An 18,758-nucleotide genomic window follows, 5' to 3' on the forward strand; every position below is an offset into this window, starting at 1 on the left:
ACTAAGCCAACCTCAGCGTGAGCTGAAGGTTGCAAATCAATGATTTGGACATGAAGTGTGAAAAAGCTAATTTACAGTACCAGTCAAAGTTTGACACACCTACTCATTCAAGAGTTTTTCATTATTATTTACATTGTAGAATTATAGTGAAGACATCAAAACTTTGAAAAAACACATATGGAATCATGTAGTTACCAAAAGAGTGATAAACAAATCTAAATCTCCTCCCAGAGTGCTAAGAACCTTGGCGTGATCCTGGACAACACGCTGTCGTTCTCCACTAACATCAAGGCGGTGACCCGATCCTGTAGGTTCATGCTCTACAACATTCGCAGAGTACGACCCTGCCTCACACAGGAAGCGGCGCAGGTCCTAATCCAGGCACTTGTCATCTCCCGTCTGGATTACTGCAACTCGCTGTTGGCCTGTGCCATTAAACCCCTACAACTCATCCAGAATGCCGCAGCCCGTCTGGTGTTCAACCTTCCCAAGTTCTCTCACGTCACCCCGCTCCTCCGCTCTCTCCACTGGCTTCCAGTTGAAGCTCGCATCCGCTACAAGACCATGGTGATTGCCTACGGAGCTGTGAAGGGAACGGCACCTCCATACCTTCAGGCTCTGATCAGGCCCTACACCCAAACAAGGGCACTGCGTTCATCCACCTCTGGCCTGCTGGCCCCCCTACCTCTGAGGAAGCACAGTTCCCGCTCAGCCCAGTCAAAATTGTTCGCTGCTCTGGCACCCCAATGGTGGAACAAGCTCCCTCACGACGCCAGGACAGCGGAGTCAATCACCACCTTCCGGAGACACCTGAAACCCCACCTCTTTAAGGAATACCTAGGATAGGATAAAGTAATCCTTCTAACCCCCCCCCTTTGGACTCATCAGACCAAAGGACAGATTTCCACCGGTCTAATATCCATTGCTTGTGTTTCTTGGCACAAGCAAGTCTCTCCTTCTTATTGGTGTCTTTTAGAAGTGGTTTCTTTGCAGCAATTCGACCATGAAGGACTGATTCACGCAGTCTCCTCTGAACAGTTGATGTTGAGATGTGTCTGTTACTTGAACTCTGTGAAGCATTTATTTGTTCTGCAATCTGAGGTGCAGTTTACTCTAATGAACTTATCCTCTGCAGCAGAGGTAACTCTGGGTCTTCCATTCCTGTCGTGGTCCTCATGAGAGCAAGTTTCATTATAGTGCTTGATGGGTTTTTGCGACTGCACCTGAACAAAAAACGTTCAAAGTTCTTGAAAATGTCCGTATTGACTGACCTTCATGTCTTAAAGTAATGGACTGTCGTTTCTCTTTGCTTATTTGAGCTGTTCTTGCCATAATAGTGACTTGGTCTTTAACCAAATAGGGCTATCTTCTGTATACCACGCCTACCTCACAACACAACTGATTGACTCAAATGCATTGAAAGCAATTCCATAAATTAACTTAAGAAGGCACACCAGTTAATTTAAATGCATTCCAGGTGACTACCTCATGAAGCTGTCATCAAGGCAAATGGTGGCTACTTTGAATAATCTCAAATATATTTGATTTGTTTAACACTTTTTTTGGTTACTACATGATTCCATGAGTGTTATTTCATAGTTGTGATGTTTTCACTATTATGCTACAATGTATAAAATAGTATAAAATAAAAACTCTGGAATGAGTAGGTGTGTCCAAACTTTTGACTGGTACTGTAGGTACCATTGACTTGCATTGGATTTGTGCCACAAATTCTAATAAGGTAAGCATTTCTTGTTCACCCAAATTACATATTGGTTTTCTTAACCTGTTAGCAGTATATGGAAAAGGGGTGACAGCAATCCATTCTTTGGTTGATGTTCTCTGGAACGGTTTCCAAAATGCTAACGTTTTAGCATTGGTGGCACAAATCCCATTCAAGTTATGAGACCGATAATAGGATTTTTGCACATTTTGTTCAAATCATCTGAAGTTACTTTGTTGAGCTTTACACTCATTTGTAGATACTTTCGGATGATTTGGACATGATGCATGGAATACGCTCATATCGGTCCCATGACTTGAATGGGATTTGTGATGCAAAAAATATTAGCATTTGGAAACAGTGCCAGGGAAGCTAGACCAAAGCATGGATTGAGGTCATACTTTACAGTGTAATTAAAGCCTAAATGTAATTTTGTAATTTGAGTGAACTATCCCTTTAAGTAGGCTATTTGCAAATGTATTATAGTGACGTTACAATTCCCACCAAGTGGGTTAACCCAGTTAATATAGGGAGTTTTCCTTTCATGACAGTGACCCTGGTTCCCTTCCCTGCCCCGCCGTTCGCTACTCTGGTGCTAGAATTGGGATGGCGGCCGTGAGGCCATTGGAATGCACTGACAGACATTTAAAGAGGCCGATGTGGTTGAAGCACGGAATCGTGCCTTCCCATTTGGAGGGCGCAATATAGTGGTCTTCGCTAATATGAGCCTCGTTACCATCCTCAAGTTTACCCTATTTGCGCAATGCGTAGGGTGTTTGCTTTTCATGGCAGTGACCCAGGTTCCCTTCTCTGCATTGCAGTTTGCTACATTGGTGTCAGAATTTGGATGGCAACAGTGAGGCAATTGTAAAGCACGGCTGGACGTTTGAGGAGGCTGATGTGGTCAAAGCCACGTTACCATTCCCAAGTGGGGTTACCCTATTGGCACCATGTGTAGGGTGTTTGACTTTCACACCAGCATGTGGATTTCAGATAAATCACAATTGAGTATTTTTCAACACTAGTTAAAGCAAGGAGCTAGAGCAAAGAACATATTTTCAACCATTTTACACAGTTAACCAATGAACAAGGGGGTAATTAATATATATATATATATATTACTCTGGGCATGCATCATGGTCTGCAAAAACGGAATTACTATTCACTGAGTGTACAAAACATTAGGAACACCTTCCTATTATTGATTTGCACCCACTTTTGCCCTCAGAACAGCCTCAATTTGTCGGGGCATGGACTCTACAAGGTGTCGAAATTGGTCCACAGGGATGCTGGCCCATGTTGACTCCAATGCTTCCCACAGCTGTGTCAAGTTGGCTGGTAGTAGCTCGTTCCATCTCATCCCATAGCTGCTCAATTGGATTGATATCTGGTGACTGTGCAGGCCACTGCAGTAAGCTGAATTCACGGTCATGTTTGTGGAACCATTCCTGGACAATTCTAACCTTGTGGCATAGGGCATTAAAAATCTATTTGCAGATGTATATACTGCTTCCATGAAGGGATGCAACTGATGATGTTCAGATATTATGTGGCATTAAAATGTTGGTCCACTTTTATCAAGGCGACCAATGTGTGCCATGAAAACACACCCCACATCACCACTGTCACGTCCTGACCAGTATAAGGGTTATTTGTTATTGTTGTTTGGTCAGGACGTGGCAGAGGGTATTTGTTTTATGTGGTTCGGGGTGGTGGTTTATTTAGTTGGGTGTTTGATTTATTATTTCCGGGTTTTTGGGTACTGTTCTATGTTAGTGTATTTCTATGTTCTGTCTAGTCTTTTTTGTATTTCTATGTTTTGTTTATTGGGGTTGGACTCTCAATTGGAGGCAGGTGTTTTCTCGTTGCCTCTGATTGAGAGTCCTATATATGGGTATGTGTTTGTGGGAGATTGTTCCATGTATAGCTTATGGCCTTACAGGACTGTTTATTCGTCGTTGTGTTCTTTTGGTGTACATGTTTATTTTGGTTTTTCCTTCTTTCCGTAATAAAAGATGAGTACACATATACCCGCTGCGTTTTGGTCTCAATCCGACGACAACCGTTACAACCACCAGCCTAAAAAAAAAGCACGAACCAGGATTCATCAGACCAGGGAACATTTTTCCAATTCTCCACCGTTTTCATTCCTTACGTAACAGTATAGCTTCCGTCCCTCTCCTCGCCCCTGCCTGGGCTCGAACCAGGGACCCTCTGCACACATCGACGACAGCCATCCTCGACGCATCGTTACCCACCGCTCTACAAAAGCCGCGGCCCTTGCAGAGCAAGGGGAACAACTACTTCAAGGTCTCAGAGCGAGTGACGTCACCGATTGAAACGCTATTAGTGCGCACCACCACTAACTAGCTAGCCATTTCACATCGGTTACACTTAGCCCATTGCAACCACACTTTCTTTCTGAAGGAGTTTAACTCTGTAAGGTCGTCGGCTGCCATACCCCATTTGTGTCAAGGTACGAGTTGTGCATTATTTACGGGTCTTTGGGCACCAATGTTGTACGGGACTGTCAGTTGACTAACTGTAGCCAGTCAGTTTCTCTGCACAATTCTTGTCAGCCTCCTTTGTCCTCTCAATGACCCATTTTTGACCACTGGCCTGGTGTCGGCTGGATGTCCTTTGTGTGGTAGACCTTGATGCACACTGGAAACTGAGCGCGAAAAACCCAGCAGCGTTGAAGTTCTTGACACACTCAAACAGGTGCGCCTGGCACCATACCTCCTCCAAAGTCACTTAAATATTTTGTCTTGCCCTTTCACCCTCTGAATGGCACACATACACAATCCATGTCTCAATTGTCAAGGCTTAAATCCTTCTTTAACTGTCTCCTCCACTTCATCTACACTGATTGAAGTGGATCTAACAGGTGACATCAATAAGGGATCATAGCTTTCACCTGGTCAGTCTGTCATGGAAGGAGCAGGTGTTCGTAATGAAAGCACACCTTCCACTTTGGTGGTGTTAAATCTACAGCATAATGATCAGAGAAGAATATGTGAAGGAATCCCTACCAAGGCAGTAACTATGAATTTGATCAAACAGCTTTGATAATTTGTCATCTATTCCTGACACTAGAACAAGCCAGTTCAGAATATATAATGAAGTATCACAAATTGCTGTCTGTCTGAAAATACTTTGATGTCCGATTTTGCAGTAAAGAGAATAACGTAGTTCCCGCCTTTTACCTTTGTAGGGCGGGGCAGGGCCTACAACAAAATATTTTCTATGATCAAAGTGGGTAAAAGTTATATCATTTGCCTGGTGCACTGGGTGTGTGTGTAGTCAGACATACATTTTTGACCATTCATTCCCTTGTGTGATGTTAAATGTGTGTGTACACTTTTAAGAGTTCAAAGGCAAGCTCCCGTGCTTTCAGAGAAACAGAACAAACGGGACAACGGTTAGCAATCACGCCTATTGATGTTCTTCTCGTGGTACCACCTTAAAATCTCAGATTTGTGCATTTTTCTAACAGGACGAAGATGGATCCGCAGTGCGCTTTGGCTGCACCTGCACTTCACAAGAGGATTTTGAAACAGGCGCGAATCAGCTTGGCAAAAAGTGAGCATCTTATTCTTAAACATTAATGTTACTTAGCTAGCTGACTTAAAAATGTTGTTGACTAGTTTTGATTTCAAATCAAATTGTATTGGTCACATACACATGGAAATGTGAGTGTAGCGAAATGCTTGTGCTTCTAGTTCCGACTATGCAGTAACGTCTAACAAGTAATCTAACAAATTCACAACCACTACCTTGTACACACACACACACACACAAATGTAAAGGGATGAATATGTACATATAAAAATATGGATGAGCGATGGCGTGCGGCATAGGCAAGATGCAGAAGATGGTGTTGAATACATTATATACATATGAGATGAGTAATGTAGGATATGTAAACATTATTAAAGTGATGTTATTTAAAGTGACTAGTGATACCTTTATTAAGTCCATTTATTTAAGTGGCCAGAGATTTTGAGTCTGTATGTTGGCAGCAGCCTCTGTTAGTGATGGCTGTTTAACTTAAGGTATAGGGGGCAGTATTTTCGATTTCGGATGAAAAGCGTGCCCAGAGTGAACTGCCTACTACCCAGGAACTAGAATATGTATATTATTAGTAGATTTGGATAAAAAAAACTCTGAAGTTTCTAAAACTGTTTGAATGATGTCTGAGTATAACAGAACTCATATGGCAGGCAAAAACCTGAGAAAAATCCAACCAGGAAGTGGGAAATCTGATGTCTTTTCAAGTCATTGCCTATCTAACACAGTGACTTTGGTTCATTTTGCACTTCCTAAGGCTTCCACTAGATGTCAGTCTTTAGAACCTTGTTTCAGGCTTTTGCAGTGAACAGAGAGCGAACAAGAAGGCCGGTAAGTTGGTGACTCAAAATTACATGAGTTCATTGGCGCGCACACTTAGCATTGTGCATGGTAATCTTAGGCTTGTGTGTGGCTGCTCGGCCATGGAAACCCATTTCATGAAGCTTCCCACTAACAGTTATTGTGCCGACGTTGGTTCCAGAGGCAGTTTGGAACTCAGTAGCGAGTGTTGTTATCGAGGACAGACAATTTTTACACGCTACGCGCTTCAGAACTCAGGCATCTCGTTCTGTGAGCTTGTGTGGCTTACCACTTCACGGCTAAGCAGTTGTTGCTCCTCGACATTTCCACTTCAATAATAGCACTTCTGTTGTCCGGGACAGCTCTAGCAGAGCAGACATTTGACAAATTGACTTGTTGGAATGGTGGCATCCTATGACGGTGCCACGTTGAAAGTTACTGAACTCTTCAGTACGGGCCATTCTACTGCCAATGTTTGTCTATGGAGATTGCATGCTCGATGTTATACACCTGTCAGCAACAGGTCTGGCTGAAATAGCCGAATCAACTCATTTGAAGAGGTATCCACATATACTTTTGGCCATGCAGTGTCTCTTTCTAGTTAGGGTTAGCTAACATCAGTTAGCAAGCCCGTTAGGCTAGGTTTTATAGCACGTGTCAAATTTGCAAATTAGGCCTATCAGCACGTAGATGTTTGCTATGTGTCTCATTTGTAATCACACACAGTACACCTATGCAACTGTAAGGCTGTGTAACTGTCAATGCAGCTTTGGGAGTACATTCTCATTAAGAAAATAGATTTTGGAAGATGAGCCTCTTCACTGAGATTAAATCCAGTTTGCCAGGACTGTTCAAAGTGAAATCTGATATTTGCTGCCATTAAATAACTTGTCAATACCTCAACAGGCCTCCCTTCAGACCTTAAATGCATTTTGTGACGGTGAGGAGACAGGACTCGGAATTGCGTAAGGACTCATTAAGAAAGTTGCCTGTTTTTATGCTCGCTCAAACAGGTTGCTCCGTAGTTCACAACACTGGTGTCTGTGGACCTCCAGAAGTCGTTCAATGAAGGCCTGGACAGTCATCTGCCCAAGCTCCTTGAATTCTACAGGACCAAGAAAAGTGGAGGTACTGCTAAAACAGTTGATGGGCAGTCTTGACAAAGAAGTTGTATTATATTTATGGAAATGAAAGTATTCTGTACAGTTCAATACGTACTTGTGTCTATTGATAATATGTATAACTTTTTTTCAATACGTATGGATATGGGTGATGACGCCTTAACATTGTGTTATTTACAACCACTTTGATAACAATGTTGTAAATTGTGCTTGTCGTCAGTTCCATTCAGAGGGAGGCTGTGCTGCAAGGCCTGCCTTGCTTCATGAGAGAGGACCCTATCCATTTCTTGAAGATGTGAGGTATATAACAATACAACATTATTATTTCAACCTCCTTTTCACAACATATCTTTTTCAGAGCTGATCTAATTACACCGGAGATATCCCTGATCAGCTGTTTAGAGAAAATGACCCCTGAAGTTTTTTGGTTCTGTTTCCAGAGCAGCGCTTTTTGCATTCTGATAAATTGCTAATGTTGTTATAAATATGCTTTCATCAGGTGCTCCAGAGATGTTCATCATGAGGAGATATCCTTTCGCTGGCTTTGAAGTGGAGGGAAGGAGCATGCATGAGTTGACTCTCCACATGTTATGCTCCTATAAAAGGAGTCTATGGATTTGCTACCATAACATTTTATTCCCTATCCACCTGTACACTGCATTAAACTATTGTAAATTATAGCCTACCCCAGGGTTCTCCAACTATTCCTAGAGAGCTTCTGTGCAGGTTCTCCCCAGCCCATCACTAAAACACATTTGAAGAATCATGCACAGCAAGTTGCTCTCCCAATATCAGAGACCCTTGGCCTACTGTTAGCGATGTGTTTTATATCTGATGAATACTTGTTTATGAATGATTTGTGTTTTAAATTAATGTTTTAAATCAACAATTTGTACTGGAAAATTACATAATTGTTTATTTTATAATAATGTGAGACCCATAATCTAACTGGAAATGTTTGAACGATCTGATCCTGTACAATAATTTGAATCTTAACACATACATTTTCAATTAAAGTAGAGGGTTTCAGATGTAAATTACCTAGCCAATATTATAAAAATACATTGTAAATATGGTAATTTAATCAAATTACTTGTTTTACTGTAATTTTAGCCTGCCAAAGCAGGACATATGTTAATTAACCATTTGTCATTCTTAATCTTTATGTAAATGTCTGTAATTTTAAGATTCTCACACGTCATTTGAATCTGACATTTTTCTGTAATTTTACTGTTAATGTTTGGCACCCTGTGGTGCCATGCTTTTGACAGTAACAATATTGTCCTGTCATTTTATAGGTATGGCCCATAAAATTACAGGGCAATATTGTAAATATACATTAAAAAACGTTAAATGTAAAATTACAGAAAAATGTCAGATTGAAATGCCATGTGAAAATCTTTAAATTACAGACATTAACATATTCACTGCTTTGGCATGCAAATTACAGTAAAACAGTTTGATTAAATTACTGTACTTAATTTACTTCTGAAACCCCTAATTTGATTGCCTTATCAAAATATACATTTTCTATCTTATGAAGTGACTAATACCGTAAATATTCAGATTTACCCAAATGTGACCATTTACGTATTTTTACAAAATTGTCAAGTTGATTTACAGCTTAACACATACTTTAAATCAGAAATTACTGTTAAGGTAACTGAAACATATTGTAGAAATGTTCCAAATAGCCAATTGTAAAGGTGTCACGGGTGTCGTAGGGTGTAGACCAAAACGCAGCGGGACTATGTACACTCTTCTTTTATTTAGGACAAAGAAGGAAAACCAAAACAAACACGTATACAAAAACACAACGCCGATTAACAGTCCTGTAAGGCATGAAGCTATACACGGAAACAATCTCCCACAAAATCCCATGCCAAACACACCCCTAATTATAGGACTTTCAATCAGAGGCAACGATAGACAGCTGCCTCCAACTGAAGGCCCCAATACCAATTAACTAAACATAGAACAATAACCAAAACCAAAACCCTGGACAAATAAATCAAATACCCCTCTACATACATAACCACCCCGAACCATATCAACCAAATACCCCCTCTACATGAACACATACACAAACACACCCTGAACCACATAAAACAGATGCCACGTCCTGACCAAACTATAAGAACAAATAACCCCTTTACTGGTCAGGACGTGACAAAAGGGTACATTACTGTATATTTACAGTTTAACAGTAATTCTATAAAAACACACACAAAAAAATTATTTCTGACTTAAAGTTTTTGTTTTTATGGAATTACTGTTAAACTGTAAATATACATTAATGTACCCCTAAAATTGGCTATTTGGAACATTTATACAATATGTTTCAGTCATCTTAACACACTTTAAATCAGATTATTTTTTTTTTTTTACTGTAATTTTTGCCTGCTAAAGCAGAGAATGTTAATTAACAGTTTGTCACTCTTAAATGTAAATGTCTGTAATTTTTAGATTTTCAAATGTCCTTTGAATCTACAAAAATGTTCTGTCATTTTACGGTTAATGTTTGGCACCCTGCGCTGCCATGCTTTTGACTTAAAAAAATACAATTTTAACAGTGCACAGCTTACAGCTTCTACTGTACAGGCTGTGCTCTTTTACAAGTTGAAGACTTACATTGTGCGTTTCTCTCTCAGGTATTAATCTAATGTGACATTGATCCCTCTGAATGTTCAATGTGCATGCCCCATCAGCAACAGAGGAATAGTTTTGAATTTTTAGACCCAGGAAGAAATATCCTTTTTATTGCAACGACTTCAAAGTCACCATACGTGACGTCGAAGTAAACAGCCCCTATGCCAGCGTCAAGTCAAAAGCCAGCTTCACATTCAAAGGAGCGCAGATCAACTTTCCTAATTGAGCTGCTTAATTTGTGTGATAGAGAGCAAGAGACGGCAAGCAAGAGAAGAGACAAAAGTGAGATGGAGTATTGGAATGGAGAACCGCTATGATCCTCTCTGAATAATGATCCCAATAGTGAAGATGCCACCAATACCACCAAAAAGGATCAAACACTCACCAAATAGAGAATGATTTACTTGGAATGGTTCACATAAACAATGTGATATGGATTCAGCATCATGGATTTAGGATAGAATTGCATGTAATAGTCACTGCAGCGTATCGCTATATCTCCAGGATAAGGAGCTAATTTTCATCACACAACAGGGTCATTACGGTATTACCCTCTCCCTTGTTCCGATCCCAGCCATAGGTCTTTAGCCTGGGCCACAAAATGAGGCTACTGTCACATAATGGAGGGAGCCTAACATATGTGGATTTAGTACCTGGCCTTTCTTCCTTACCAGAAGCAGGTGTGAATGTAATCACCTTCACTGTAAACAGCCATCATATTGGCCTGGTTTATAATTTATGGTGTTTGGCAGAGCGGGGTGGAGCTACACACCATGTTCACTGTTGATCCTCATTGTGTTTCTATTGTCACAACAAAGCAGACGAGCCAGGATCTCACACTCTGCGCAAGGACACATTACTGTAGCAGTGCCTGGAATATCTCACACATACAGTGCATTCGGAAAGTATTCAGACCCCTTGACTTTTTCCACATTTTGGTACGATACAGCCTTATTTGAAAAAAAGAAAAAGCCCTCAAGCTACACACAATAGCCCATATTGAAATGTTACCACATTCACATGAAAAAAAAAAAATAATATTACATTTACATAAGTATTCAGACCCTTTACTCAGTACTTTGTTGAAATACCTTAGGCAGTGATTCAGCCTCGAGTCATCTTGGGTACGACGCTACAAGCTTGGCACACCTGTATTTGGGGCGTTTCTGAGATTTTTCTCTGCAGATCCTCTCAAGCTCTGTTAGGTTGGATGGGGAGCATCGCTGCACAGCTATTTTCAGGTCTCTCCAGAGATGTTTGATCAGGTTCAAGCCACTCCTGCGTTGTCTTGGCTGTGTGCTAGAGGCATCATTCTGTTGGAAAGTGAACCTTCACCCCAGTCTGAGGTCCTGAGCACTCTAGAGCAGGTTTTTATCAAGGATCTCTCTGCATTTTGCTCCGTTCACCTTTCCCTATCCTGACTAGTCTCCTGCCGCTGAAGAACATCCCCGCAGCATGATGCTGAGACCACCATGCTTCACTGTAGGGATGGTGCCAGGTTTCCTCCAGACGTGGCGCTTGGCATTCAGGCCAAATGTTTCAATCTTGGTTTCATCAGACCAGAGAATCTTGGTCTGAGAGTCCTTTAGGTGCCTTTTGGCAAACTCCAAGTGGGCTGTCATGTGCCTTTTACAGAGGACTGGCTTCTGTCTGGCCACTTTACCTTAAAGTGCTGTTTGGTGGAGTGCTGCAGAGATAGTTGTCCTTCTAGAAGGTTCTCCATTCTCCACAGAGGAACTCTGGCGCTCAGTCATCTCCCTGACCAAGGCACTTCTCCCCTGATTACTCAGTTTGGCCAGGTGGCCAGCTCTAGGAAGAGTCTTGGTGGCACCAAACATCCATTTTAAGAATGATGGACACCACTGTGTTCTTGGGGACATTCAATGCTGCAGAAATGTTTTGGTACCCTTCCCCAGATCTGTGCCTCGACATAATCCTGTCTTGGAGCGCTACAGACAATTCTTTCGACCTCATGGCTTGGTTTTTGCTCTGACATGCACTGTCAACTCTGGGACCATATATAGACAGGATTGTGCCTTTCCAAATCATGTCCAATCAATTGAATTTACCATAGGTGGACTCCAATCAAGCTGTATAAACATCTCAAGGATGATCAATGGAAAAATGATTCACCTGAGCTCAAAAGGGTCTGAATACTAATGTTAATTATTTTTCTAAATTTGTAAACATTTTGAAAAACCTGTTTTTGCTTTGTCATTGTGGGGTATTGTGTGTAGATTGATGAGGAACAAAAAACAATTTCATCCATTTGAGAATAAGGCTGTAACGTAATAAAATGTGGAAAAAGTCAAAGGGTCTGAATACTTAATGAGCAAGTTTGCTACAGGTGGAAAATAATCCAGAAGCAACATGAAATTCAAATTATGTGGATTCTAATTAATAGAGTTTTTTGTAGGGTTGATAAATGTTTTGTTAGGACAAATCAAGTCTGACATTTTAAAGTGGAAATTACAAACTTTAGAAGCCTATTTAAACCTTGAATACACTACAAGTTTGCATTTCTCAGCAACAAAAGTGATCAAATGAAGATCCTACATCTGTATAGCTTATTCACACACAGCACCAGACTGCCATCAACACTCCTCACCTCTTCACTCGGCTGCCCCTGAGAGTTCTGTCACCACCGACACACAGCATAGGCTCTGGAACAGACATTACCATGGACCTCTGCTACACACACGCACGCACACACACAGTCGCTATGGCAGAGGTGACACCACGGACCTCTGCCCCATATAACTTCCCCATCACACACACACACACACTTGTCAGGAACCATAAGCCCTGTGCTCTATGAGCTCCTCGTCACGACTCCCCGAGCTACAGGGACACGCTACTGTGACTGTCCTGAGGCATCACTCAACCTTTGGCTGGGGGAGAAGAGAGGTTATGCTGAGTCTATATATTAACCATTTGAAGCAGTTTATGTTCTATGTGACTGGAAAATGGATTTGTGTGGCTATGTTTTGTGATTTTTAGGAGACTGAAAATAATTTCCCTCTTGGAGGACTAATCTATAGGCAATGAGAACTGTCTGTTGCCTTAGGATGGCTCTGAAAATAAACCAGTGGCATACAGAGTTATAGTTACCAGCCATTAAACGACACTATTGTATGAATCAATCTTGTAGGCGTTGATCAAGACGCGTCTCCAGAACAAACATGTTTTTGTCGGTAGCGAACCGTGGCTATTGGACCTAGGCCTTCAGAGAGAAAAAATAAATAAAAATCTTCCAAAACTTTGTATCAAACTCAAAAATCGAGACAAATTACAGTCATAACATCACTATATGCACCCAACATTATATATAGCTCTAATACAGAAAAGCAATGCTTTTGATGACATCATGAATTAATCAAACAGGGCTGCAACTCACACAGAGACATAACAGTACCGGCACAGAATAATGCGACCCGCAACAGCCACACTGCGCACCCAATTTATGGTAGCCCACACCATCACTATCACCAATATTGACAAAAGTCAGTGACACATCAAAGGATGTGACAGCTAGTCTCGTGGTCCTGAAAAGACAGCAACCGTAATACCTGCATAATCCATGTAGGAGCGCTCACTTTTTATAAAACATAGGCCTATATAGCACGGCCGATAGGAAGACAGCAGTCACTCAGCAAAATGATCAAATCATCCCATACACTGACATTTTTTTGCAAGTCAAAATTTGTTTGGTTGATTCCACTGTCAATCCAGAATTCTGCTCTAATACAGTTGAATGGCAAATGTATTGAGGGGGTTTGTTAATCTGGCAAGGGTTACCCCGGTGGGAGGAGTTTATACCAGGTGAAAAGTGATTGCACTCGTTTTGGATCCGGGCTGCCTCCCGGGTGTGAGCCAGGTGCCTCGCTCTGGCCGACAGCGAAGTCAGCTCAAAACTAAAGTGACATAATTAAGCATGTGTGATGAGTAGGAATCTGTGTTTTCACATGAAAAGTGATTGCTTTTGATAAAAATGCTTTAGATGCATTGCCAACGAAAACGAGTTTAAAAATTCTAACATTTATTTTTATGGCACAACATAACAGCTCAAAATAACTATCGCTTGCACAGGAGAAACGAGAGCTTATCTTACATATCATAGTCCTTAATAAGGGATGACATTCACTGAGGTGTTGAAATTCTAAGATACTATTGCCCTTTCTCTTCCAGAGTCACCAGGTGTAGCTCTGTGCTGAGAGTCACCAGCAGGGGGGAGTAAGGCACAGAGAGAGAGAGACAGAGAGAGAGAGAGACAGAGAGAGACAGAGACAGAGAGACAGACAGACAGACAGAGACAGAGAGACAGACAGACACAGAGACAGAGACAGAGACAGAGAGACAGAGACACAGAGAGAGCGAGAGAGCGAGAGAGCGAGAGAGAGCTAACACTTTCACAGTCCTCTTGACTCCCTTTCCCTGGTTCTGACTGAACATGTCACTGAAGCACTGGAGAGAGAGCGAGAGAGAGAGCAGCGTTACATTCCCCATCTGTGCCTGGCCGTGTCACCTCAGCCGGCAGCCAAACGCCACTGTGTGTCAGTCAGGACCCTTTAGCTGGTATCATCCACTATGCTTTTCCAGCAATCCCATGCCCGACAACATCACACACAAACACACCAAGGACACACACATGCAAAATCACACACACGCCTTGCACGAAAATTGAAGAAAAAAAAAAATCACAATAAACACTATAGGTATGGACAGGTGACAAAGAAGACAACACTCACTACAGCAAACAACCCCAGTATTCATCCACCTGACCTTGCCAGCAGTCAGTGCAGTATATGTTATTGATGAAGAACACTGGTTGTGAGCTGCGATATATTTGGCCACTCTGCCAGACTTTGCAAACCGCCTTGTCCTTCCTGTTCTTTTCAAACTAGAAATGCCAGCTGTAAGGCTAAACCCCGCTGCTTCGTAACACACACACACTGGCAATCTCACCTGTATCAATGTCATCTGTACAGGTATCTCTAAACCATAGTGTTGATCTTACTCTGAACCTTGCTACTCAACAAACTTTCGATGATCTCAACAGTCTCTCTAAACTCTGCAGCCATCTTTACTTAAGCCATGCAGACAGACTCACCTGTATATCTTGTACTTGGTGGTGAATCCTTGCTGGTAGCGCTCCGTAAAGTCAGAAAACTCCTGGGAGTGATGAAAGGGCCCTTTGTCAGACAGGAGCCAGGCGAAGGGCCCTGTGGCTTCGCTGGAGCCCCCTGCCCCTGTAGACGCCCCAGCTCCTGCCCCGGCCCTGCTGGCCACCGCCCCTACCACCCAGCACTGTAGGAGGCTTAGAGCTGTACACTCCCATAGAACCATCAGAGCCACCCGTCTAACAGTGATACACCGGCCGCTCATGCTTCCCCCGCACCCGACGACTCCTCATTCTCCCCAAACTTCTCTCCCCTTGTCCTGAACGATAGGAGGGAGACAGACAGAATGGTTAGATGTTAGAGAAGGGGATGAGTGTGTGAGTTTTGTAATTAGAGTAATAACCAGAGGCTAACATGCCACCAGTGTGTGTGTGTGTGTGTGTGTGAGAGATACTGTGCTTGTGTCATCACAGTGAAATACTGTAGGTACCAGGAGCTTGTCATTTCTTGACCTTCCATTAGCTAGGCAACCTGACTATTTTACAATAGGTCTTTTCCAAAAAAATATTATATCCTGAATTAACACTATGCGATTTAAATACTATAGTGCAGTGTGTATTGTATATTATGTATACGTTTTCCAATCAATAAACAACCAAATTAATATGATAATGTAAATAGTATTTTAAACACAGGTGTCAAATTGTCTACAATTAATATGCTATTGTATTTTTACACATTCGTGGTAGAACATTAGTAGAAAGCCATTTTACCTGATTCTGCTAACGGTGTGGTACTAAGCTTATCGGTGAAGTTATTGTTACAATTTCGCCCCAGCGGATCTTCTGAGTGGACCGTAAAGTTGTGATCAGCCCAATGCATTAGAGAACTCACATGTGAAGGAGACCCAACTGGATAAACCTCCGTTTACCGGGTCAGACGATCATACGCTATAAATCACGGCCACGGGAAGTTAAAAAATAGTGACTGAGCGACATCCACCTGAATGGCTGGAGCTCCCTCTTACCGCATCATACCTCCAGTGGGTAGGCTACACTCGATTATGTAAAATCCAAATGAAGGAGAAGGCAACAGCGCACCGGAAAGAGACGAACAAGGGCGCGCTGCTCATTCAGCTGGAGGAAAAATAATTGCCACCTTCCAGGTGAATTTTCTGTTGTTTTTTTCCGAGGGAAATTAAGTTGTTTATGATGTTCCTCGGAAGAAAAAACACAATGCAGAAATAGGTGGTTGCTTTCCCCTCAACGTCAAAAAAGCCAAATGATCCTCTTTTCTAACTGAGACGCACTTGGAGCACTGCGCACTCGAGTGCGATGCTCTCTTGTACTCCAGTCAGTGTGGTGGCATGTATCAGAGTGATATTTGCTGGTTTGCTCTCGAGCACGGTTAAAATGTCAAATTTATTCCCAAACCGAGCCCACCCCACTCCCCATTGGCTGAATGGAGATAAGAGAGGCAGGGTTTAGGTCTGGCTGTATAATGGGACGGATGGTCAAGAGATTACCTAGAGAATTGGCTCTTCACTTCTGTCAGAATAAATCAGGGGCCATTTGTCGAAAACAAATATTTGAGAGGCACAACATCTGACTATAGGCGACACATCTTATATCGGCTAAATGTTTGTCATATGTTATTGGGCTATGCTGATTGTAATGTTGTCTCAGCCCTTGAAAGCTTGAAAGACACCATTCGTTTATTTTACAAAAGATGTGGAGTTTCAGATCCAAGTTACTCTTGAAGGGAGGAAAATACCTTGCAGGACAAAACAATTACATAACAAATCATCAATTTGGCTTGGGCCATTAAGGTTACATGCTCCATGCAAAAGACCAAAAATAACAAATATATATTTTTTTACATTTTAGTCATTTAACAGACGTTCTTATACAGAGCGGTTTACAGTAGTGAGTGCATACAGTAGTGAGGGCTTCCAAGACGGTCTTGTGATCTGTGGTGATTTGCGAAAAAGGCGTCATTTCCGGTCACAACTTGTAGACTTGTTTATTGATCTAGGTTAGGCAAAACTTAACATGGCGGTGTTCGCCTTAGCGATCTGACTGGAACAAAGACCTCCTCCATTCCTGTCATTATTGAAAGAGATTGTGATATCTCACATCTCAAAATAGGGCTACTTAATGTTAGATCCCTCACTTCCAAGGCAGTTATAGTCAATTAACTAATCACTGATCATAATCTTGATGTGATTGGCCTGACTGAAACATGGCTTAAGCCTGATGATTTTACTGTGTTAAATGAGGCCTCACCTCTTGGTTACACTAGTGACCATATCCCCTGCACATCCCGCAAAGGCGGAGATGTTGTTAACATTTACGATAACACATTTCAATTTACAAAAAAGAAACAACTGCGTTTTCGAATTTTGAGCTTCTAGTCATGAAATCTATACTCAATCACTTTTTATAGCTTCTGTTTACAGGCCTCCTGGGCCATATACAGCGTTCCTCAATGAGTTCCCTGAATTCCTGTCGTACCTTGTAGTCATGGCAGATAATATAAAACATTTTGGTGAGTTTAATTTTCACATGGAAAAGTCCACAGACCCACTCCAAAAGGCTTTCGGAGCCATCATCGACTCAGTGGGTTTTGTCCAAAATGTCTTCGGACCTACTCACTGCCACAGTCATAGCCTGGACCTACTTTTGTCCCGTGGAATAAATGTTGTGGATCTTAATGTTTTTCCTCATAATCCTGGACCACCATTTTATTACGTTTGCAATCGCAACAAATAATCTGCTCAGACCCCAACCAAGGATCATCAAATGCTGTGCTATAAATTTGCGGACAACCCAAAGATTCCTAGATGCCCTTCCAGACTCCCTCCACCTACCCAAGGATGTCAGAGTACAAAAATTGGTTAACCACCTAATTGAGGATCTCAATTTAACCTTGCGTAATACCATAGATGCAGTTGCACCACTAAAAACAAACAACATTTGTCATAAGAAACTAGCTCCCTGGTATATAGAAAATACCCGAGCTCTGAAGCAAGCTTCCAGAAAATTGGATCGGAAATGGCGCTACACCAAACTGGAGGTCTTCCGACTAGCTTGGAAAGACAGTACTGTGCAATATCGAAGAGCCCTCACTGCTGCTCGATCATCCTATTTTTCCAACTTAATTGAGGAAAATAAGAACAATCCAAAATGTATTTTTGATACTGTCGCAAAGCTAAGTAAAAAGCAGCATTCCCCAAGAGAGGATGGCTTTCACTTCAGCAGTAATAAATTCATGAACTTCTTTGAGGAAAAGATCATGATCATTAGAAAGAAAATTACGGACTACTCTATAAATCAGCGTATTCCTCCAAAGCTCATTTGTCCTGAGTCTGCACAACTCTGCCAGGACCTAGGATCAAGGGAGACACTCAAGTTTATTAATACTGTATCTCTTGACACATTGATGAAAATAATCATGGCCTCTTAACCTTCAAGCTGCATACTGGACCCTATTCCAACTAAACTACTGAAAGAGCTGCTTCCTGCCCTCCTATTTTGAACATAATAAATGTCTCTCTATCCACCAGATGTGTACCAAACTCACTAAAAGTGGCAGTAATAAAGCCTCTCTTGAAAAAGCCAAACCTTGACCCAGAAAATATAAAAAACTATCAGCCTATATCGAATCTCCCATTCCTATCAAAAATGTTTGAAAAAGCTGTTGCGCAGCAACTCACTGCCTTCCTGAAGACAAACAATGTATACGAAACGCTTCAGTCTGGTTTTAGACCCCATC

The 18,758-nt window shown here is 41.8% G+C and overlaps 1 protein-coding gene across 1 annotated transcript in view; it reads right to left on the bottom strand.

Moving 5' to 3' along the window:
• The window catches only part of LOC106560298 (BMP/retinoic acid-inducible neural-specific protein 3), a 54,239-nt gene extending 37,875 nt beyond the window's left edge, over positions 1–16,364 (bottom strand). The window contains exons 1-2 of the mRNA XM_014123051.2: positions 15,758–16,364; positions 14,975–15,303 (exon numbers count right to left, since the gene is read on the bottom strand). Of these exons, the coding sequence (XP_013978526.1) occupies positions 14,975–15,249 (275 nt within the window). The 5' untranslated portion in view covers positions 15,250–15,303; positions 15,758–16,364. The remainder of the gene's footprint in view (positions 1–14,974; positions 15,304–15,757) is intronic.
• Between the last annotated feature and the right edge of the window lie 2,394 nt (positions 16,365–18,758).

The sequence above is a fragment of the Salmo salar genome, chromosome ssa10 (assembly GCF_905237065.1).
Source record: "Salmo salar chromosome ssa10, Ssal_v3.1, whole genome shotgun sequence".
Classification (NCBI taxonomy): Eukaryota; Metazoa; Chordata; class Actinopteri; order Salmoniformes; family Salmonidae; genus Salmo; species Salmo salar.